The 23,743-nt window shown below is 38.4% G+C and overlaps 2 protein-coding genes and 1 pseudogene across 4 annotated transcripts in view; 2 read left to right on the plus strand and 1 right to left on the minus strand.

Annotated features, from left to right (window-relative positions):
• The window catches only part of ACADM (acyl-CoA dehydrogenase medium chain), a 35,388-nt gene extending 13,931 nt beyond the window's left edge, over window positions 1-21,457 (minus strand). The window contains exons 1-8 of one of the 3 annotated variants that reach the window (XM_087448883.1): window positions 21,369-21,457; window positions 16,482-16,569; window positions 13,516-13,613; window positions 13,328-13,397; window positions 12,581-12,681; window positions 11,845-11,925; window positions 5,554-5,684; window positions 2,509-2,617 (exon numbers count right to left, since the gene is read on the minus strand). In XM_087448883.1, the coding sequence (XP_087305009.1) occupies window positions 2,509-2,617; window positions 5,554-5,684; window positions 11,845-11,925; window positions 12,581-12,681; window positions 13,328-13,397; window positions 13,516-13,613; window positions 16,482-16,569; window positions 21,369-21,398 (708 nt within the window). In that variant the 5' untranslated portion in view covers window positions 21,399-21,457. Of the gene's footprint in view, window positions 1-2,508; window positions 2,618-5,553; window positions 5,685-11,844; window positions 11,926-12,580; window positions 12,682-13,327; window positions 13,398-13,515; window positions 13,614-16,481; window positions 16,585-20,757; window positions 20,827-21,368 lie in introns of those variants that run through there. The other 2 variants (XM_087448878.1, XM_087448870.1) reach the window with 2 other exon arrangements.
• Window positions 18,802-19,222, plus strand: LOC101399659 (protein BEX3-like; annotated as a pseudogene).
• The window catches only part of LOC147918084 (uncharacterized), a 42,219-nt gene continuing 39,872 nt past the window's right edge, over window positions 21,397-23,743 (plus strand). The window contains exon 1 of the mRNA XM_087418040.1: window positions 21,397-22,026. Coding sequence (XP_087274166.1) covers window positions 21,397-22,026 — 630 coding nt within the window. The remainder of the gene's footprint in view (window positions 22,027-23,743) is intronic.

Genomic DNA, 23,743 nt, shown 5'->3' on the forward strand with positions numbered 1-23,743 from the left:
TGCCCATTTTTTAATTGGGTTGGTAGTTTTTTTGTTGTTGAGATGCATGAGTTCTTTATATATTTTGGAGATTAAGCCCTTATCAGATGTATGGTTTGCAAATATCTTCTCGCAATTGTTAGGTTGTCTTTTCGTTTTGTTGATGGTTTCCTTTGCTGTGCAGAAGCTTTTTAGTTTGATGTAGTCCCATTTGTTTATTTTTTCTATTGTTTCTCTTGCCCGGTCAGATGTGGTGTTTGAAAAGATGTTGCTAAGACTGATGTCGAAGAGCGTACTGCCTATGTTTTCTTCTAGAACTTTCACAGTTTCAGGTCTTACATTCAAGTCTTTAATCCATTTGGAGTTAATTTTTGTGTATGGTGTAAGGTAAGGGTCTACTTTCATTTTTTTGCATATGTCAAGCCATATAATTTCTAAACTGAAAATATTTTTGAAAAACATCAAATTTCACAAATTTGTAAGAATGTCCACATATTTCCAAAAAAGATTGGAGGAGTTAAGTTTAAATATATACAATATAATTATGTGTCTCACTAGAAAGGAAGCTCCCCAAGGGCAGGGATTTTTGTCTGTTTTAATCCATTAGCATATCCCCTATACCTAGAATAGTGCCTAGCAGATAGTATGAACTCAGTAATAAATATTTATTGAATTAGAGATTTTTTTTTTATTATAATTTATTTATTTTTTTCCCCCAAAGCCCCAGTAGATAGTTGTATGTCATAGCTGCACATCCTTTTAGTTGCTGTATGTGGGACACGGCCTCAGCATGGCAGGAGAAGTGGTGCGTTGGTGCCTGCCCGGGATCCGAACCCGGGCCACCAGCAGCAGAGCGCGCGCACCCAACTGCTAAGCCACGGGGCCGGCCCTAGGGATTTTTATAACTGAGAAAATTAGGAAAAAAGAAAATGAGACTAGAAATAGCAAGATAAAATCACAAGTGGGTTTATTACTGAAAAAAGTATAAGCTGTTAGGTTAGGTCCTTTACACTTTCTAGAGATGGCCATAAATTTGGCCCTGAGTTTTCTAGCAACCATCCCTAAAAAGGAAACGTGAATAAAACATAAATAAAGCAACTGCTTGGAAGAAGCACAACTATTCTTAGTACTTCTATTTTGTTATATACCACAATGTTGTCATAGTTTTATATGTAAAGTGCAATCTATCTTTAATATCTACTCTTAAAAAGAAAATATAGAATAACATAGTATCAGACACTGCACTGGGCAAGTTCCTAGGATACCTTAGTACTGATCTCAATTCTACCTCTTAGTATGTAACCTTGAGTAAATCACTTTGCTTGAATCTCAATTTCTATATTCAGCAGATAGACTGAAATAAATATTTCAGGGTATCTTCCACCTTCAATAGTCTATGACCTAAAAGAGAAGTTACCCCTCTTATATATACTCTAGCAACATGCTTCCATTTTAAAGAGGCTTGGGTACAACAGAAAGATTCTCATGGCTTTTAATAAAACAAGATTATACAAATACACAGGACTGGTTTAGAAGTTTGCATAACTTGGTCAATTCAAATTAGCATGTCCAGTTCAGGTTATGCCACTGTTATAGTCTATTATCCGACCAGATAATGTACCTTTCCACATCTGGGAGGAAGAAAATGTATTTATGCAACCTTTAGTAATTCTTAACTAACTTCCATAATTCCTCCTCCTCTGCCTTAGATATAGACATCATTTGGTCATTAATAGGTTTTCTTTTTTACAAATCCATTTTGCAAAAAAAGAGTTTTACAGTTGTAAAATTGAGTCTCCTCTTCCTATTCTCAGAGATCTTAAATCATGATTTACTAGCTCTCACTAGGCCTACTTTAATGACTTCTTTCTTTCTTTGATTTGTTAAATTTTAAACTCCTTTCTCTTTAGTCTACCTCAAAGGCTACTGCTAAATTATCTCCACACATTCAGATAACAACCCTTTTCAAATATGTTAAATTATCTTTTCCTATTTAAATAAAATTTTTCTTGCCTTCCCACATTCAAGGCCCTTTGCCATTTCCACACTTTTCTCAGGCGCAGATTTTTCTCTCAGTGTTGTATGACCTTGGGCAATCAATTTATGTCACATTGTTTTAATCCAAAAAATGAGCATAATGCCACTTATCCTACCTGAAAGGTTGCTGTGAGGAAAGAAAGAGAGTGGGAATAGTCTTTTGATATACCTAAAACTCTACTATTGGGCAGGCCATATGAATGATAGTTTGATTTCTGCTTCATTATCCCTCACTGCTGTTATTAGCATTCCCCATGGACTGGCACCATGAATGGCCACTCTTTCAAATAATGACTTGAAATGACTATTCTCAACTTAAAATCTTCAGCAATATATAGACTATTTCACCTGATAACATGAAAATACAACTTTATTTTTATTTCAATACAAAATGTTTTCAATAAAAGAAACTGAAATAGTAATTTTGAAATTTACTTAAATTTAGTTAAAATAATACTTGAGGCCTTCATTACTGATAAATATACACTTTACCTTTCTTCCAATCTGCACTCCTGGAGTATCTGCTTCCACAATAAATCCAGTAAAGGCTTTATTCGGAGGAGCCTTAGGATCCGGGTCAGTACGAGCCAATAAAAAGTACCTAATATATATATGATGATAAAGATAATGACATCAGCAGATAACTTATGGTCACTGCTATCTCAGTTAACTCTCCCAACAATCCCAATTATTATCATCCTCATTTTACAGATGAGGAAATGAAGAATCAGAGAGGTTTAAAAGTTTGCCCAAGTCACATACTTATGATGTGGCAGAGCTAGTATTTCAACCAGGTCTGCTTCTTAACTAACATGGTATTTAACTTTTTTCGGTAGTATGAGTTCTAAGTAAAAAAATTCCTTGTATCAAGATAATGTAATATAAAAAGAAAGTATGTGCATGTTGGAATTGGCACTTTTTCTTTCCCAAATCTAGTTTAATTCTTTAAGGGACAAGCTATCTGGAAAAGGACGGCAAATAGGGCTGCCTGTGAAAAGGAATAATATGCGATAGAGACCCCTGTGTTCTAACTACTGTCCTCTTTATACAGCAAAATCAGTGTTTTTGTTATAGCTGAATTACTATGAATATTTGCTGCTTGTTCTTTCCAGATGAATTTTTCCCAGAAAGATTTTAAAATGAAACATGAGGAAAAAAGGCCAAATATCCATGTAATCCATGTTCTATATAGCCTGGTATAGGAGAAATTTTTAAAAATTTCTTAAACTACAAATTTATTTTCTATGCTTTAAACTAATAAATTATCATTCACTCTACAGTTTTACTTAATAATAACAGTAAAGAATAGTAAAAATTGTTTTCTACTTTCATATATTACCTAATTTGTCTTACTACATGAAGAGTTGTATTTAACGAGTTTTTAAAATTATGAAAACTTCCAACTGCATTGTTAAATTTCTCTCAACTTGTTAAATTTTAATTGTTTCTTCACTTTTTTATTACCTGATGATGACTTACTTAAAGATAATGATATAGCACTCCTTAATACTGGACACTTATACAGGGATTGATAGACATGTTTAAAATGAACAGCTTGTGGTAGGCTTATTCCCAGGAATAATGCTTTACTTGCCAGAAAACTACACTGCACAGCAAACATATATACTGAATCAAAATTTTTGCAGATGAGGAAAGATAGCCCATTTAGTTCATTATTCCAATCACCAGAAAGTCCTTCTTCTAGATATATAGTATATAAAAGTCTCTATTTATATACTTGTATTGCTGGGTAAATACATTATTTTCCATGACAACTTTATACACATTGGACAGCACCAATTTTCCACCAAAAACACCAACAACTTTCCACCGTTGTTGGAAAGCTTGTTGAGCTATATTCTACATTTTTCTAACTTTTACCCATTAATTGCAAACTGGCTTCCTGACGCAAACATACAAGCCTGCTCTTCTTTCTGTGTGATATTATTTCAAAAATTTCAAAATTCTTCCAAACTAACCAGACCTAATTCCTTTACTTTTCACAAGACATGTTTTTTTAGGCTCCTCCTAATACAGGACACTTACTTCCTTCTGAACTTATTCTATTTTGTCAATGCATGTCTGAAAATGTGTTGCCTAGAACTGTCACCATTTTTTCCCTCTTGTTTGATGATACACTTCTGTTATAGTCATACATCGCTTAAAGGCAGGGAAATGTTCTGAGAAATGTGTTGTTAGGCGATTTCGTCATTGTGGGAACATCATAGAGTGTATTTATACAAACCTAGATGGTATAGTATAGCTTACTACACACTTAGGCTATATGGTGCTAATCTTATGGGACCACCGTCGTATATGCGATCTGTTGTTGACTGAAACCTCATTATGCGGCACGAGTGTACTGTACTTCAGCTTGAAACTACGTTAGCTTTTTTTTTTTTGGTGAGGAAGACTGAGCTAACATCTGTTGCCAATCTTCCTCTTTTTGTTTGAGGAAGATTATCCCTGAGCTAACCTCCGTGCCAATCCTCCTGCATTTTGCATGTGGAATGCCACCACAGCATGGCTTGATGAGTGGTGTGTAGGTCCATGACCAGGATCCAAACCCACAAACCACAGGCTGCAAAAGCGGAGTGCGTGAACTTAACCACTATGCCACTGAGCTGGCACCTATGTGAGCTTCTTAAAGGCTGATACATCACACTGTTGATTCCCACTGAACCTACAGTTTCTTATTAAACTTTCTTCATCTTCTTTCCACAAATAATTCTGTCAAATATGTTTTTCTTCAACATTTTATATTTATGTAAGTGATTTTATGATTCCTTGTTAATTTCATGTCATTATTTTTGGACCCATATATTTGGACCTTTTAGATTTTATCGAAGTTAAATTCTGTCTTCTCTAGAAGATAACCTGAGTTTTAAGACTGCCTTTGCTTACTGCTCAGAATCAGAGAAATGTGCTATACCAGTGGTTTCCCTTTTTCCTCAGAGTCTTGGGGGACGGTTCCAGGAGGTGCTGATGTTGGGTATGGAGAGTGGAGAAAGGAAACCCAGCAGACAGAGCTTTAGCTTTCCTAACCAGAGTCACCAGACCAGGTGTTTCTGTTTTATTTTACAAATTAAACTTCTGAGAGTTAATTTAAAGAAATAGTTCAGGGCTTAAAAATAGTTTTTGAAAATCACTGAACTATTTATAATCTTTTATGGATCTTCCAGTTCGATGAATAAAAATTATCTTAATTGTGCTAGTTTAATAATGAAAGAAGAGAGGAGAGATTTTGAATATAAAGTAATTAAGAAGTGATATACAGAGATAGTGCGTTTTTTTTGTTTGTTTTGTTTTTACAATTTTATTTATTTATTTTTCCCCCAAAGCCCCAGTAGATAGTTGTATGTCATAGTTGCACATCCTTCTAGTTGCTGTATGTGGGATGCAGCCTCAGCATGGCCAGAGAAGCAGTGCATTGGTGCGTGCCCAGGATCTGAACCCGGGCCGCCAGCATCGGAGTGCGAGCACTTAACCGCTAAGCCACAGGGCCGGCCCTATACAGAGATACTGTAAACAACATACCAATTAGCTTTTCCTCCATTGGTTATCCACATCTTCTGACCATTAATAATATACTCATCTCCTTTCTTTTCTGCTTTGGTCTTTATACCAGCTACATCAGATCCTGCTCCAGGTTCTGTTACACAGTAGGCCTTGAATATATAGAAACAAGAGAAAAAAAATTGAATGTTAATTATTAAATTATGAACATTTAGAACCAGGAGTGTGTTTTATTTTTTAAGCCAGTATTTTAAATATTTTCAAATACCTGAAAATAAAATGTTCTTAGAGAGCAAATAAACCACTCAAATGTAAAAACATTTAATATATAATTTAAAACTAGGTATAGGATACCTATAAACCATATCAAAAACTAAAATGTTAGGTATCTTTAACCAAGTTAAATTCTATTTCACATGTACTCATTCATTCAAACATTTATTGAGTGTCTACTGTGTACCAGGTTATGAAGTAGGAGATGGAAAAACCAGAGATGAAAGACATCCTGTCTTCAAGATTTCCACAATGTAACAGTGGAGATGAATCCTATATTGCAATTACATATCTAAGTATTAAGGTTATACACAATGGGCTTGAGAAACTAGCTTAGCTTTAGGGTGTTAGGGAAAGCTTCCCAGAGGTGATGTTTAAATTCATTCTCAAAAAGGAAAAGGAATTCTTTGGGGGTAGGGAAAAGGAGGAATAACATATGAAATGATAACGAGATAAGAAAGCAGGGTTACCCAGTGTTTGTAATAGGAAAGTACCAGAGTTCCATAACATGTAAACTCTGTGCATGTAAGGGAATGGTAGGAAATGAGTTTGGAAAGAAAGGAAGGAAATAGATGACCAAGAACCCTTAAATCACACCAGGAAGTTAAAATTTTATCTGGTAGCAAGAGGGGAGCCTCTTAAGGCTCTTAAACAGAGGAGTGACAAGACGTAAGCAGTAATGGATCCAGGGGGTGGTGGAAGGTAAGCATTACATAGTTGAAGTTCATTCAAGTTTACTGAGTGACAGGTACTGTAGATACAAGGCCTAAAGACACAAGTTCCTTGCCCTTAAGGCACTTATAGTCCAAAACATTTCTTTTTAATTAAAAGTAGTAAGGGTAGGGGCCAGCCCAGTGGTGTAGTGGTTAAGTTTGCGTGCTCCGCTTCAGTAGCCCAGAGTTCGTGGGTTTGGATCCCAGGCACGGACTTGGGATACGTACTGCTCATCAAGCCATGCTGTGGTGGCAACCCACATACAAAATAGAGGAAGACTGGCACAGATGTTAGCTCAGGGACAATCTTCCTGAAGCAAAAAGAGAAAGATTGGCAACAGATGTTAGCTCAGGGCCAATCTTCCTCACAAAAAAAAAAAGAAAGAAAGAAAGAAAGAAAGAAAAAACAAGTAGTAAGGGTACATAGGGACATTAGAAATGATTACTTAGACCTGTAGGGGGTGGGAGGTGATGAGTGGTAAGGAAGGTTAAAATAAGAGTAATAAGTAAAACTCATTGGAAGAGAGAAGTCTTGAAGGACAAGTAATTGAGGCCAGTAGATCAAAGGCAAGGAAGGATGAAACAGCAGTCGTACAGGGGAAAGTACTAGCAGTTCAGCACTGGAATGTGAAGTATGAAACTGAAAGCCATGAAGAGGCTAAAGAAGCAAGCAGGGGCCTCGTCATGGAGGCTGGGGAACATGCCCTGCTCAGGAGAGTAGACTTTCATGCATTCAACAAGAGTTCACCGAACACTTACTATGGTACCATGGAACCTTAAAGAATCAAGTACATGGGCTTCAGGGGAATAAAGAACACCCTAGAATGCAAAAGTGAGGAGTACATGCATTTTTCTGAGGAAGTCAGATTCTAAAATGGGTTCACAGGGGCCGGCCCCTTGGCGCAAGCGGTTAAGTGTGCGCGCTCCACTGCGGCGGCCCGGGGTTCGTCAGTTCGGATCCCAGGCATGCACCAACGCACTGCTTGTCAAGCCATGCTGTGGCGGCGTCCCATATAAAGTGGAGGAAGATGGGCACGGATGTTAGCACAGGGCCAGTCTTCCTCAGCAAAAAAAAAAAAAAAAAAAAAAAAGAGGAGCATGGGCAGATGTTAGCACAGGGCTGATCTTCCTCACAAAAAAAAAAGTAAAATGGGTTCACAAACTAAAAAATATATTAGATACCATTGTCATTGATGAAATGGAACCACTGAATGTTTCTGTAAAGGCAGGAGAGGAGCACAGTAAGATTTGCATTTTTTTATTATTACAAAGTATAAAGGATAGTTATTAAGAAGAGATAATAACAACTACTCACTATCTTCCAGGTGCTGTTCTAAGTGCTTGACTCATTTAAACCTCACAGTAATCCCTATGAAATAGGTACTAGGTATCTATGTTTTAAAAATAAGGAAACTGAAGCACAGTGAGGGTAATTAATTTGCCCAAGTTCACCAAGCTAGTAAGCAGCAGAAATAACTACATAAGACTGGAGTTAGGGGCAAAAATTAAGAGTTTTTTTGCCTGTACTATTGCAAAGAGTACTTTGCAATAGTACAGGCAAGAAATAAAGATTTAACTAAGAGACAAGCAAGAGAAGGGAAAAAGAGAAAACAGAGTTGAGAATTGCGGTGTGAAGTCCACAGCACAGGATGACTAAATAGGATGTTAGGGAGCTAACGAGGATGTTATGATGACTCAATGTTTTTAGTTTAGGCAACTTCCAATTAGGGATAATATAGAAGAGAAGCAGTTCTAAAGAGTGGGGAGAAAATACTTTGGTTTGGGACGTGTTTAGTTTAAGGTATTTAAGTCTAGCCAAGAAGAAATGTCTAATAGACGTTATAAAAATAAAACCAGAAAGAAAAATAATACCCTACAACACATGCTTTGAGATTCAAATAATTACTAATGGTGGACTATAACATTGGCTCTATGTTTCCTACTTACCAAAACCAAAAAATACTAGTTATAAGTGTAACTGGTAAGTTTATAAGTGTGAACTGCCCATAAGCTGAAGTCTGGCATAGAGCATGCAACTCAGATATTAATTAAATTAATGAATGAATAGCAGTTAAAGAGAAACAAAGTTTCCCCTGGTCATTAGATATGAAAGAAATTTCTCAAATATATTTTTGCAAAAGGGACACTACATGAAGATATTTCTATAGAATACAGATATTTTGTTTTATCTTTACTATATCTCTTTTAGATATTATACTCCCTACTTTCAGAAGAGACTTTGAGGCTAAGTGACCGTGTAAGATCACACTGCTATTATACGGCTGAGCCAAGACTTGAAGCCAGGTCTTGGGACCCACGTTCAGTGTTGTTGCAGTTATATTCCAGCTACTTCCTAGCTCCACTGGAAATGAATAGTTTTATGACAAGAGTTTTTTTTCACTATTATTAGGCTTTTCACAGAGACTTCTGGGTTCTAAGACCACGTCTGGACAAATGAGTTTACTAAATGTCTTGCCCATAACAAGCCTGTCCTAATAGTCTAATACTTATTTCTAATCGTCTAATACTAGATATATTTTAGATATATATTGTTTAAAAGATTTAACCCAATCTTTAAAAAAGAAATATGGTTTCTAATTATTATTTTAATATTTTACATATATTATATATGCAATAATATAATTAGTTTTGATTTTACGAAATTTTTTTGCACTAAATAGTATTACAAAATAATTACAGTGTGGCCCTTACTTCTCTCTGTACTTGCTTCCTCAGCAAGAGTTTATCTGACCACATGATCAGGTAAGAGATTAAGTCTTATGAATATGCAACAACAATATATCTGTACTGTAAAGTTAAATCCAAAAACTTGTATCAACTGCTTCTGTAACGATTTTTACCACAACATTATTTTTATTTTCTTTATTTTTTGGTAAGGAAGATTGGCCCTGAGCTAACATCTGTTGCCAATCTTCCTCTTTTTGCTTGAGGAAGATTGGCCCTGAGCTAACTTCTGTGCCCATCTTCCTCTATTTTGTATATGGGACGCTGCCGCAGCATGGCTTGATGAGCGGTGCACAGGTCCATGCCCAGGATCTGAACCTGCAAACCCCAGGTCACCAAAGCAGAGTGCGTGAACTTAACTACTATGCAACTGGGCTGGCCCCACCATGACATTATTTTTAAAAGCAAAAGTCTAAGGAATTTAAATATTCAACAATAGGGAATAGTGACATAATTTATATTACATCCATTAGATAGCTTATTATGCAGTAATAATAGCATAATATTTAAAAAGTAGTGCATAAGAAAATGCTCATGTTAAAAAGGATATAACTGCATATATGACCCTAATTGCTAAAAATATATTTATATAGGGAATACAGTTAAGACAGTAATACAGTTAACTTCATATCTGAGGGATTATAGATGTTTTTGTTCTTCATACCTTTCTATAGCTTCCATACTATTTTTATAATCAGAAAAGTTAAAAAAATATTATTTTTTAAAAAGTTTTAGAAAACAATATTTTATGAGGTATAATTTTATAAATATTTATTGGGAGTTAAATAATTAACTGGAGTTAAATAATTAACAATCTCAATGTAAATTAACCAAAACTTATAATTAATATACCTATTGACTATTTTCATTTTTACCCTTGGCTTCATATTTTGAGTACATTTATTGCTATTGTGCATTAGAAGGGGAAAATGTATAGTAAACCTTTATTTATTTATTTTTGGTGAGGAAGATCAGCCCTGAGCTAACATCCATGCCAATCCTCCTCTTTTTGCTGAGGAAGACTGGCCCTGGGCTAACATCTGTGCCGATCTTCCTCCACTTTATATGGGACACTGTCACAGCATGGCCTGACAAGCAGTGCATCGGTGCGCGCCCGGGATCCGAACCCGGGCCGCCAGCAGCGGAGTGCACGCACTTAACCGCTATGCCACGGGGCCGGCCCCAGTAAACTTTTATTAATTCAGAAGTTAGAATAACTTAGGGACTATAGTGAATGTAGTTTTACATATACTGAAGGTATTAATAACAAACATAACTGCCAAAGAAATCTTTAAAATACTCAAACTACTTTTAAAGACTCTTAATATTTTAGAAATAGCTATTTATAACTAAAAAGATAATTATAAATATTCTTATCAATGCATTAGGTGGGTTCTCCTAAGCATCTCTATGCTGCAATTTTTAAGCCTATTTCTAATATTATATATGTTACAAGAAAGGAATCTAGATGTTTCACACAATTCTTAGACAATATTGAGAATTAACCTACTACACTCTTATTTGTTGAAAAAAATTACCAATTAACTAGGAAATAAGTATAAATGTCTTTATTAAGCAGTTTGCCTGAAATGTAGGTAGCTAAAGTAAAAAAAAACATTTATTTTCAAATATTACTTTCTATTCTTTCAGACCAATTTTCACAATTAGCTCAAAACTAATAAATAATTTATTGTATTTTGGTATCACATCCTAGACTGAAATCTGTTCTACTAATAAATAAAAGAAGTAAAAATCCTTAGATAAAAACACTTTCAGAATAGAACCTCAGTATGTATGGAAGTGTGTGTGTGTGTGTGTGTGTGTGTGTGAGAGAGGAAGATTAGCCCTGAGCTAACATCCGTTGCCAGTCCTCCTCTTTTTGCTGAGGAAGATTGGCCCTGGGCTAACATCCGTGCCCATCTTCCTCCACTTTACTTGGGACGCCACCACAGCATGGCTTGATAAGCAGTGCGTCGGTCCACACCCAGAATCCGAATCTACAGACCCCAGGCCGATGAAGTGGAGCACTTGAACTTAACCGCTACGCCACTGGGCCAGCCCCTATATACATATATTTTTTAAAAAATCCAATTTAAATATTTGTTGAGTAGCTCTCCGGGAATTAAATAAAATCTATACATATTCTTCCCAAGTCACTGGGTCATTCAACAAATAAACTGAAATCTTTTCAGTCACTTTATTAGTTCAAAAGACTATTTAGTTCAAACACCCACTGTCATACATTCAATCTGAACTTCCTGACACAACCACTCAGTTCTTCAACTGAAGAGTGCTCCATTAAGTAGATACTTCTCTCCTGGAAATAAGCTAGGGGATTGTTATAATACTTTTTTTGGCATCCCAGAAACATTATAAGTAGGTGTCTTTCTCCTGGAAATAAGCAAGAGGATAATTATGACACTTTCTTGTCAATCCCAGAAACATCATTATACCTAAATACATTGCTAACTTTTGTCTTAATGTGTGATAGCCCCATGTATACACACAGATTGAAAAGGAGAACTAACACCCTTGTTAGCTCCTTTAAACGTGAAATGAAGCAGCGGCTGCACATACTCACACACATGATTGGCTCCTCGGTCATCCTCCCCAAATACTTCTTTTGTTGTTGGTCATTTCCAGCAATAATAATAGGCGCTTGCTACCAAAGGAAAGTGATATTAAAAGAAGCAAGATATTTTCATTCTGAACTTATATACATTAGGTATCTAAGTTCAGAGACACCATAATTCAAAACAAGAGAATTATTTTCTCCCAAAGGGTAAGTCCAAAGAACTAGCCTTTATTCTGCCTCTAAGAGAGCCAAAACCATGAGGAAATAAATCTGTTAATCCAAGTACATAAAGTTATATATAGGACTTTTTGGTAATATATTATGTAAAAATCTACTGTAGCAAAATGCACAAATAAAGAATTAAATTGAGGATAAATTACGTGGTATATATGACCAGGCCTCCTCAGAATTGCTCACCAAATTTCAGCACCGCCAGCAGTGGCAGCAAGCCATCCTAATCCTCCTGAATGCTTGTTTTTGGCCTTGCCATTTGTTACCTAAGAACTGCCACTGAAGCAGCAGCCAAAGTGTACAGTTTCCCCACAGGGACAGCTAAGACTCCAAGTACTGGAGACAACAGGGCCAGAATGATCAACTCTTGGAATAAGCAACTCCAGGCTTCACTGCAGAATCCCGCGTTCTTTTTTTGAAGAAAACTGTGTTCCACCAACCAACCTAACCTAGCAGTAACTGTCTCATTAACAACAGCTCAGTTAGGCAATTAATTTTCTAAGTAACTTACCCCCAGAGAATTTCCTTCAATAGCAGTCTGAATCCCTGTACATCCATAAGCCAATTCTTCAGTAATTAAACAGGCATCAAAAATTCCAAGTCCAAGACCTCCTATAGTATCAAAATGTTTTAAAAGCCCATTATAATATGTAGGCCATCTCAACAGAAATAAAGCTAAACTACTTTAATAACTTCCAATGTGACCTAATTGGTTTTAAAAGCAAATTTGCGAATACAATACCTATACCACAAGAAAGTAAAAAGTGTTCTGGCTAGCACAGTAACAAATTATACTTTTCTAAAATAAGTTCCAAAAATTTCAAAAACCTATCTTACTATTTTTAATCTGGACCTATCTTCCTGTTTCAACTTGATTTTGTAAAAACTTAATTCAGCTCTGCAAAAACTTAGACCCTTTAACCTGAGGAAAGGAGTTGACAACTTTACAGGAAAAAAAATCTCAGTAACATGTAAAATCGAAGGTAGAATTAAAATGCAACAAATTGACCAACTCTAGATAGAGAAGTTACCAAGTTTAGGATCAAGTTAACGTTGGAACTAGTTATAAAGAAGGAAAAATGCCTCCAAGTGTTGAGTAGAAGGCTTCTAAATGCAGGCAAATGCTGAAGTCTGAACAAGGAGACGAAGGTAGAAAGCCATTTAATGGCAAAAAATATTTGAAAGAATGACTGAGTAGAGTTCCACAATTTTTCTTGTTCATATGCATTCTACGATTAAAAATGGGAAGAAAGTTTACCACAACTCTCTGGAATGTGTGTATTCATTAAACCAAGTTCCCAGGCTCTTTTAATTAGGGGTACAGGGTACTAAAAGAAAAAAAGATAAAGAAAAAAGCCCATCACATTTAAAATCTAGACAGTTTGATTATATAATCTTGCAAAAAATGTAAAAGACTTTTTCTCTCTTCAAAATGTATATACCTACCTCGCCAGTTTTATCATATTCTGCAGCAACCGGGATTATCTCCTCCCTGGCAAATTTACGTGCAGTAGCTTGAAATTCTTTCTGCTGTTCAGTTAACTCTAAGGGAAAGTTATTTAGGAAACATTAAAATAGGACAGTGAGTTGAGGGAAAAAGTCCTCTGAAATCAGAATGTAGGGAAATTTATATTTATAACGGAGACTTTAACCCTTGATTAACCAGAAAGTCAAAGACTACACTGTGCTTTCACACTAATCAAGATTTCACTGTACAATGTAAATAAATCTATGTCAAAACAGATGCCAAAGGAGGTAGGTGAGATTTATAGCTTTTATAAATGAGTAATAGATATAAACTTGAGTTTTTCTCTTCTGATTGGTGAGGTAAAAGAAATACTTTTTTTACTTATTACTAGTTCCTAAGCAGAGTTATCAAATGTTTACTAACACTGAAATGAAACTAGTATATAAGATATGCCCTGATCTCAAGAATCAATGTAACTAGGGAGATGAAACATGCTCGGTGACCAAAAACCAATAATTTGTTCCAAAATATCATATAAGAATATCAATACCATAATTTCAATTTTACTCCTTCTTTAAACTCAGATAATTTAAATTTATAAATTAGCATAAAGCAATTGGTAAAAGTGGTGGGAAGGTTTCCCAAAAGGTAATAATAACATAAAACTCTGCTGTAATGCTATGATAAGTGGTGTCCAAACAATTCAATTACATAAAATATAGGGTTATGTTGCTATAAAATTAACAAAATGAATATGGTGGCTGGACTGAGGACAGGAACCAATCGCTGTTGCCTTTTTTCAGATCCACACTATCATAGGGTTTTAATGTGGTTGCATCCAACATCAAAAGACAGGTAAAATTTAAAGAGTTAGAGGGTATTTTGGGCAAGAAGAATGAGAGCAAAAGCACAGAGGTTAAGAATGCGCAAGAACGTTTAAGACTATAGTAATCAGGCGTATAGGGATGTGAGAAAGAAATGTAAAAGACTTTAGAATTTTGATGTTGAATCAAATCGCCTAAGATCAAATCTCTCATTTTATAGATAAGGAAACTAAAGCCCAGACTCAGGAAGTGATCGCCCTATAGTCTTACAACGAAGGAGCTGTAAAAGTATACTTTGAGTTTCAGTCCAGTCTTCTCTACATGACAACTTTACTTCTAAAATCAGGGCCAGTCCATATCAAGGTTGTGGGTAGGTAAAGGGCAGGGAAGGCAGGGATCTATTATGTATTATTTATTGAGAACCTACTTTGATCCAGTAACTATGTACTAAAGACTTTACATATATCATATAATTTAATCTTCAGATAAATCTTGTATTGTAAATATTACCCCCATTTTATAAAGCAGCAGGTGCAACTGGTCATAGGTATCCCTATTCCTTTACTTGAGTTTCACAACCTCCCCCTAAACTCTTACATTATCTCATCCTCTGTCACTCAGCAACCACCGTATTTCTCCTGCTAGTCTCTTAGCACTGAGTATGAATCTGTATGTGAAAAACTGAAAGTAGACAGCAATCATACCATACCAATGCTACCATCTCAATAAGGAAGTAAGAAGATCCAGTGCCCCAAACTAACCTCATATTGCTTGAAAATTTTCATTTAATTCTGTTAAAAAAAACTTTATAAAGAAGCTAACCATCTTAAAAGGTAAAATAAAAACCAAAAAGCATAACCCTAGAGGGCTTTGAGATTGTCATTTATACCTGGATGTGAATTAATCATCTCAGCTGTCTTTTAACTGTTCTTCTGAGAACAAGTAAACTGAGAAACTGAGAACTGAGTTTTTAAGTAGAGAAAAGGTAATAATTTTGAGGCAAGAAGCACTTTAGGAGGCAAAGGATGCCAAAGATATGGATTATTATTTCAAAATTTTTTGCCCAGGGTCTTCATTTTAGAGAGGAAAGGGAAAAGAAAATCTTTTTTTTTGTGAGGAAGATCAGCTCTGAGCTAACATCCAAGCCAATCCTTCTCTTTTTGCTGAGGAAGACTGGCCCTGGGCTAACATCCGTGCCTACCTTCCTCCACTTTATATGGGATGCCGCCAGAGCATGGCCTGACAAGCGGTGCGTCAATGGTGCCCGGGATCCGAACCCGGGCCGCCAGCAGTGGAGCACGCACACTTAACTGCTACGCCATGGGGCCGGCCCCGGGAAGGAAAATCTTATTTCTTTTCCCTCCAACACCCCATGGCTCCCTGGTCCCAGGACTGAAAACTACACCTAGTAACACCCAAACTGCAGTTCAGATATATCATGGCCAAAACAGGCTTTGGCTTATTAGCAGGCACCTAGCATTGTGTATCTAACACGTGTTGAAGAAGTATTTGTTGCAGGGGCCAGCCTTGTGGCATAGTGGTTGAGTTTCACACACTCTGCTTTGGCGGCCCAGGTTTGCAGCTTCATATCCCGGGCACAGACCTATGCCACTCATCAGCCATGGTGTGGCAGTGAACCACATACAAAATAGAGGAAGACTGGCACAGACGTTAGCTCAGGGCTAATCTTTCTCAAAGAAAAAAAGAGGAAGATTGGCAACAGACATTAACTCAGGGCAGATCTTCCTCAGCAAAATAAATAAATAAATAAAAGAACTATTTGTTGCATTCAAATTTCTAAGTTGAAAATTATTCATATGTATCAGTAAATCTGTTAATTATTTTGGGGTATATATTTAGAAAAAAAGGGCAGGAATATATATGTATGCTGCTAAGACAGATCTATGTGTAGGGTACTCAAATACGAAAAGAAGAAGAAAACAAGATCAGGAAGAATGGGTATGACCAACTGTGAGAAATCTGTGAATGGTGATTGGTTCTACTCATTGGCAGACATTACCAAGTTTGTTTAAAAACATATTCCAGATGAATACGTATACAGAGCTGCATATATATAAGAAATATAAGTTTAAAGTGAAAAGACAGAACGAAACATATACCAAAACTAAATCCCAATCCTCGTTCACGTTGTAGGGCAGCTTTTGTATGTTGTGATCTCCAGTCAAAACGAGAAATACTTCTCAGGAGCTGTAAAGAACAATTCTATTAAAATAAATTGGATAAATTAAACATCAATCAAACAAGGGAATGCTAACAATTACAAGTGAGTACAGCAACTTGTTTGACCGTGCTCAAGAGCACAGTTCTTTAAGTCATCACTTAAATGCCTTCAAGTACAATTTGATTTCTATATTAAATAAGCACCAGATATTTGAAGACCTATCATAAAGAATTTTTTTTTCTTTTTTTTTTGGTGAGGAAGATTAGCCCTGAGCTAACATCAGTTGCCAATCTTCCTCTTTTTGCTGAGAAAGATTGGCTTTGGGCTAACATCCGTGCCCATCTTCCTCTACTTTATTTGTAGGACGCCTGCCACAGCATGGCTTAATAAGCAGTGCGTAGGTGCGCACCTGGGATCCGAGCTTGCGAACCCCAGGCCGCCAAAGTGGAGCGCGAGAACTGAACCACTACGCCACGGGCTGGCCCCATAAAGGAAATTTTTTTTTTTTAAAAAAGCAATGAAATAAAACTAATCAGTGCTATATGGTATTGTAATGTGTCCAAGACTTGCCTAATCCATCAACTTTGATACCCTGTTACTGTGAGCCCTGAGAGCCAGCCCTCGTGGTCTAGTGGTTAAGATTCAGTGCTCTCACCACGAGGCCTGGGTTTGTTTCCTGGTCAAGGAACCACAGCACCCGTCTGTCAGTCATTATATTTTGGTGGCTGTGTGTTGCTGTGATGCTGAAAGCTATGCCATCAGTATTTTCAAATACCAGCAGGGTCACCCATAGTGGAGAGGTTTCAGTGGAGCTTTCAGAATAGGACACTAGGGAGAAGGACCGACCTGGCCACTCACCTCCAGAAAAAAAAACTGGCCACCAAAACCCTGTGAATAGCAGCAGAGCATTGTCTCACACAGTACCAGAGGTGAGAAGATGGCACAAAAAGACCCAGCAGGGTTCCGCTCTGCTGTGCGCAGGGTCACTAGGAGTCGGAATCAACTCTACAGCACTAACAACCCTGTGAGCCCCCCAGGTGTGCCTCTGGGAATCTTCCCCTTGGAGGACTCCATTTCCTAGACCCTCACTCTCTTTAACAAAACAAATTAGCCCAAAGCCATGTTCTATATTTTCTGCTGTTGTCTATAAGCATTCTCAGAATGCTCTAAGCCAGAGGTCAGCACACTATGGCAGCCTCCATTTTTGTAAAAAAAACTTTATTGGAACACAGCCACACTGTACTGTCTACTGCTGCTTTGACAGCAGAGTTGTGCAGTTGTTAGAGAGATCATATGGTCCACAAAGCAGAAAATATTTACTATCTGTCCCTTTACAAAAAAGTCTGCCGACCCTGTTCTAAATTATTAATATACTACTTGTCTTAATATCTGAAATATAATATTTATTCAAAAGGATATATAAAAACAATATAATCTGATATACACATATTATTCCTTTGCAATCCTTTTTTATACTCATGATAAAAATGTACACAAAAGTAACCACTTGCATTTATTAAAGTTACCAAACTCGGGGCTGGCCCTGTGGCACAGCAGTTAAGTGCGCACACTCCGCTGCTGGAGGCCCAGGTTCGGATCCCGGGCATGCGCTGATGCACCACTTCTCCGGCCACGTTGTGGCGGCGTCCCACATAAAGTGGAGGAAGATGGGCACAGATGTTAGCCCAGGGCCAATCCTCCTCCTAAAAGAGGAGGATTGGCATGGATGTTAGCTCAGGGCTGATCTTCCTCACAAAAATAATAAATAAAAATAAACAATAAAGTTACCAAACTGGAAACTATATTGGAACTCCTGAATAAAGGTTGGGGGACAGCCAAAATTACACAATTTACACTTCAAAAGACTTTGATGGAACTATCCCTAGACAATTCTAATAAGGTAGACACTGAAAGAGGAGAGAAGCTGCACAATATACTAAAAGATCAAGAACTGAACTTGCTTTGTTTTTCACAATCTGTAAATCCACTTTGTAGATGACAGCTTCAACTTGGAAAGAGAATCACCTACATTTAAAGTGACAACATAGACTGTCAAATATCTTAATTTAAATAGCCCTTTAAAAATGGTAACATGCTGGACGCAGCCGTCAGTGCAGCCCCCTGCTGCCCTGCCCACAGCGGGCTAGCATTGGGCCTAGGGAAGGCAGAGCAGGTCTATAGGTCTAAGTGTCAAGCATCCTGGCAGCGGACTGGTGGCAAGAATCAGGAGGAAGAGGAGACAGCAAGGATCCTACCAGGAAAACAAAGAAATGAAGCACCCCCTGCAGAAGGGAGAGGAAGATGGCCCTTCAGGAGGGAGCAAAGGCCGCCAGCCTGCAGGAAATAACAGATGGCACAGGCTCCCTGACTTGCCCCTAACTTCCTGTGGGTCATACCCAACAGGCAGGTCAGTGATGGGATGGGTAGAGATGAGATGATATGGAAATGTTCCTGGAGGAGGTGAGAGAAATCAGGAGAAAACTTAAGGAGCTGCAGTTGAGGAACTGTCTGCTTATCCTTATATAGGGGACCTCTCTAATCACCGTGACTATTATGATGAATTCTGCCTTATGCCTTGACTCCTGCCATTTTCCATGAGACTAATCCTGTGATTCCCACTGTTGTTTTCTTTTTCCTTGCATTTTCCTGATAGGCCTTTACTGGTCCGTTTGCTGTGAACCTTGTGTAATTTCCATGTGTCAGGTGGGTTCTGTGTTACCAGCTTCCAATTGGAGATTCCCTTGGCACCTAGTCTAAGTTTCTGTCAACAGTGGAGTATGAAAATTCACATTTCTTTGCAATTTTCATTAATTTTACTTTGGAAGTAAAACATGGTTTCTCTGGTCCTCATTGACTAGCGGTCATAGTCCAAACCTATTGTTGTTTACAGTCACATTCCTCTATTAATTCACTGAATCTCCAGGTCAAGCCTAGGATTAAGGTACTATTTTTATTTCTGTTTTGCATATGAAGAAACTGAGGCTCAGGGAGGTCAAGGAAAATTGGCCAAGGTCACTATTAGGAAGCAGAACCAGGATTCTAACTCTCACATTTACTATCAAGAGCCCATGCCATCAACCACCTTGCTATACTGCACTTTCGATTTAAGTCTCCTAATTGGTTATTAGATTCTATAAAGAAGAAAAATATCCCACAAAAATCAGACCAAAAAACTTGACTGTATTCTAAATGTGTGTTTAGACACCAATGCACAAAAATGAGACCTCACAAAACAGGTAAAATGGTCTGCTGAGGGACTTCAAATAGGGAATTAGTGGATTTAAAATAATTTACAAAAAGTCAGCTTACCTATGATTTTTTAGGAAAACATCTTATGTAAAACAAAGTACAAAGGTAGCTACAGCCAGGGAATAATGCCCATTGACCTGTTAGTTACATAATCATGTTAGTCATTTAATTAGAGAGGTGGCTGAGTAGACATAGAATATAGAAATAGTACATTATTTGGAGTTATAATTGCTGAATTTGAGTCTTGACTCCACAACTACTTTTAAGAACCTGGACCAGTTACAAACTTCTTGTAGCTTCTTTTCAAATCTGGAAAATGGGGCTAATCTTACTAGATATTTTGTTGCGATGATGAACATAAGATAATGTTTTGAAAGCATAATGCCATATAAATATTGGTTTTATTACTTTGGACTCTCTGGCCAGAACAATGAAATTCCAAATCTGCAAAAGACAGCAACTTTAATTAAGCATCAACTCTGCATAACAGTACAACTATAATTAAACACTTTTGCATATTTCTTAGGAATATAGAGTCTTAGTTTTAAGGGAGTGTCAAAGAAGAGACACAGGAGTGTAAGTTTTCTCGACCGGGTTTATCTATATCCTTCCTTGGAGAGATTGAGAAATCTCTTTTTTTCTGATGTCAGAGTTAAAAATCATTTTTAAAGTCCCCCAAGTTTTGCCTTCAGAGTCCATTAACTTGTATAGCAGTGACGAATATTGGGCAACAATCTAGCAGAATTATTCTGAATTCTAAAACTGCTGCTTTTTTGGTCAAGGACATAACTTTCTTAACTCAATTATAAGCGGCATTTAAATGGCAGTCTTGTGTGAATATATCAGTATTTAAGACAGCAAAATGCATCTAGTGACAGAGACAATTTAGAATCTGTAAGACACAACACTAGAATAGATAGACAAGCTTCAAGGAAAAATCTGCGGTAGGTTTTTTTTCAACTTACGGCAACGTCGAAGCATGCTACTCCATATTGCAACACAAAAAGCGTGTTAAACATATTAAGTATCTCAAAGAGCAGCTGCTCCATTTTCCTTTCCCCGTGACTTCGCAGGCACCCAAGATAAGACTACCTGAATTCCGCACAATTACACAATGACATCTACTTTATCATTTCCTTCTTGGGCTGAGGACAGAGAGCCGGTATAGAGAGTTTTCTCGAAGAGATACTATGCCAGTTCAGCAAAAACAGGGCGGTGCTTCTGAGATCCCCCCAATTCAGAGACAGCTTCACTTCGGAAAGGGTGGGATTCCTAAGGGAGATATTTAGAGGGTTCCCGGGCCAGAGACAGAAAAAGGATATTCTGAAAAGTGAGCGCCGCCTATACAGGGAGCAGTTGCCGGGAGGAAACGGGAAAGCGAAAACCCGGGATGCACTGTGTCCCCCAGGGAGCCGAGGGGCCGGGACGCCGGCCCGCAGCCAGGGCTGGGCGAGGCGGGCTCCTTCCCCAGCACGGCGTCCTGCCCCTCGGGCCGCCCCTATTTTCGGCCCATGCCCCCTCCCCGAACACCACAACCTCCATTCCCCACCCCCAGCGACCCTGCTTGTCCTCTCACCCCGCAGCTTCGCCTCAACACCGCTGCCATGTTGTCCCCCGGGCGGGTCCCTCAGTCTCTGAGCCAGGGGACGAAGCCAGGACTCCGCGGCCCCGCCCACATGCTGGGCCGGCCCCGCCCACACGCTGGGCTCGCCCCGTGGGTGTGGGTGTGGGCGGGGCCGGGGAGGGGACGTGGCGGCCGAAGGAAGGGCGTGCAGGCAGCGGGAGGAGGCTGGGGCGGCGTTTGCGGGTTAGCGACAGCGACACTCGCTGACCTCGCCTGTGCCCTCCGGGCGACCTTGAGCGGGGGTCTAAAGCGCTCTCGAGGCCTGACCTGTGCGAGGGGTGGTCCCCGAACGCGCGTCGCTTCCCTCTGGTCGTCCGAGTCCCGACGCCGCGCCCTCCGGGGGAAGCCGGGGCCGACAGCAGTGCGGAGAGGGACACGGAGGGCTGCAGGGCGCGGAATCTGGGTGAGAGGGCGCCCGGGGCCTCCGCGCGGGCTCCGGCAGAGGCCTGGCGGAAGCTGGCCGTCTGCCTTGACCTTTACCGGAGAAACCCGCCAAACCCAAATCGGGTCTGCTTTAAGGACTCAAAGTACACTTAACTCGCAAACGCTGGACCTAAAGAGAATGGTGTTTTGTGCTTCAGACAACTTCAACGGAAATTTAATCACTTCGGTAAATTCGATCTTTTTGAATATTCCGGAGGCTATTTGTTACTGAGCACGTGCGTGATGAGGAGAGTATCCTTGGAAATAAGGGTGCCAGAGGAGGCTCTCTAAAGGTCCTGGCTTCAGCGAATGAATGTTAGAGGTGCCTGAACAATTCTACTTAAAGTCACCCTCTCTCCCAGTTAGCTCCTGAGTTCAGACGTGATAGCTGTGATGTTGCAAAGCTGGAGAACTTTCAAAGCTGTCCCGGTTTGGATAGGTATTTGTGAAAGCTAATAAAAGCCCAAATGCAAGCTAGGAGTGTAAATGTTTTGCATAATTCCCAGGACTTTTCCTTTTTATTGTTACCTTCCCAGTTTTGGCCCTCATCATTCACCCTTAAGTCTTGTTATTAACTCGCTTAATCACCTTGGCTCAGTAAAGGCCACCCATTATCTCATTCTAATTTAGCTGTATAATTTCTTTTTCTGTTGTTGTTTTTTTTCTTTGGTGAGGAAGACTGGCCCTGAGCTAACATCTGTTGCCAGTCTTCCTCTTTTTGCTGAAGAAGATTGGCCCTGAGCTAACATCTATGTCCATCTTCCTCTATTTTGTATGTGAGATGCTGCCACAGCATGGCTTGACGAGCGGGGCATCAGTGCACACCTGGGATTCAAACCTGCAACCCCTGGGCTGCTGAAGCAGAACGCAGGAACTTAACCACTAGGCCACCAGGCCAGCCCTAGCTATTTAATTTCTATATCCTGTTGTTGTATTCCACTATAAGAACCTTCCACTTGGTCCTCTAGGAATTTAGAATGTGTTTATTCAGACTAGGTTTAAGGCAGAATGTTAAGTGCTGAATTCAAAGTAAAAGCACCAGAGAAATTTGGAAAAGAGAGAACTCAGTTTGTCCTGGAATCAGCCAGAAAGCCTTCAAAGAGGTAGGTAAAGCACAAAGTGGACTCTTAAAGATGGATAGGATTTGGCTAGGCATGTCTTCTTTTTTCAGTTTCTTATTCTGAACATTTTAGACGAAGAAAAGATGAACACAAAAGAAAAATCACCCATATGCCCATCACCTAAAAAAAATGTTAATGTTTGTCATATTTGTTTTATTTATGTATTTGTGTGTGTGTTTGGTTGTTTTTGTCAGAACCGTTAAGTTGCAGACTTTAAGACACTTCATCTCTAAATATTTTAGGTGTACATCTCCTGTGAGGTCATTGTCTTACATAGACACAAAATATGTATCACACCTAACAAAATTAACAATTATTCTCTAATATCGTTTAATGTCCAGTCAATATTTAGATTTCCTCAATTCCCAAAATGCCTTTTGTATGTAATTTGTTTTTGAACCAGGATCCTATCAATGACCACCTATTGCAGTTGAGTTTTAACCTTGGTCTCTTTTAATCTAAAACTTTTAATCTAATCACTCTATCTTCCTCCCCCATTCATAATTTTGATTTTTTTCTTTAACAAACAAGCCAGTTGTCTTGAATAATGCCCTAATTCTGAGTTGTCTGATTGTATTTATTTTTGCTTCTAGACCTTGTGTTTCCTATAAACTTCAAGTTACTCAAGGCTTGAGTAGTTCACATTAGACATATTTGGCAAGGATACTTCATAGGTCATACTATGTAATTCATATCATGTCACATTAGGAGGTGTGTAATTTCAGGTTTGTCCTACTATTAGTGATGATAAATTTGATGTTATGATTAAGGTGGTGAAGGGGA

This window comes from Ceratotherium simum, chromosome 2 (assembly GCF_057802395.1).
Source record: "Ceratotherium simum simum isolate JZ-2026a chromosome 2, ASM5780239v1, whole genome shotgun sequence".
Classification (NCBI taxonomy): domain Eukaryota; kingdom Metazoa; phylum Chordata; class Mammalia; order Perissodactyla; family Rhinocerotidae; genus Ceratotherium; species Ceratotherium simum.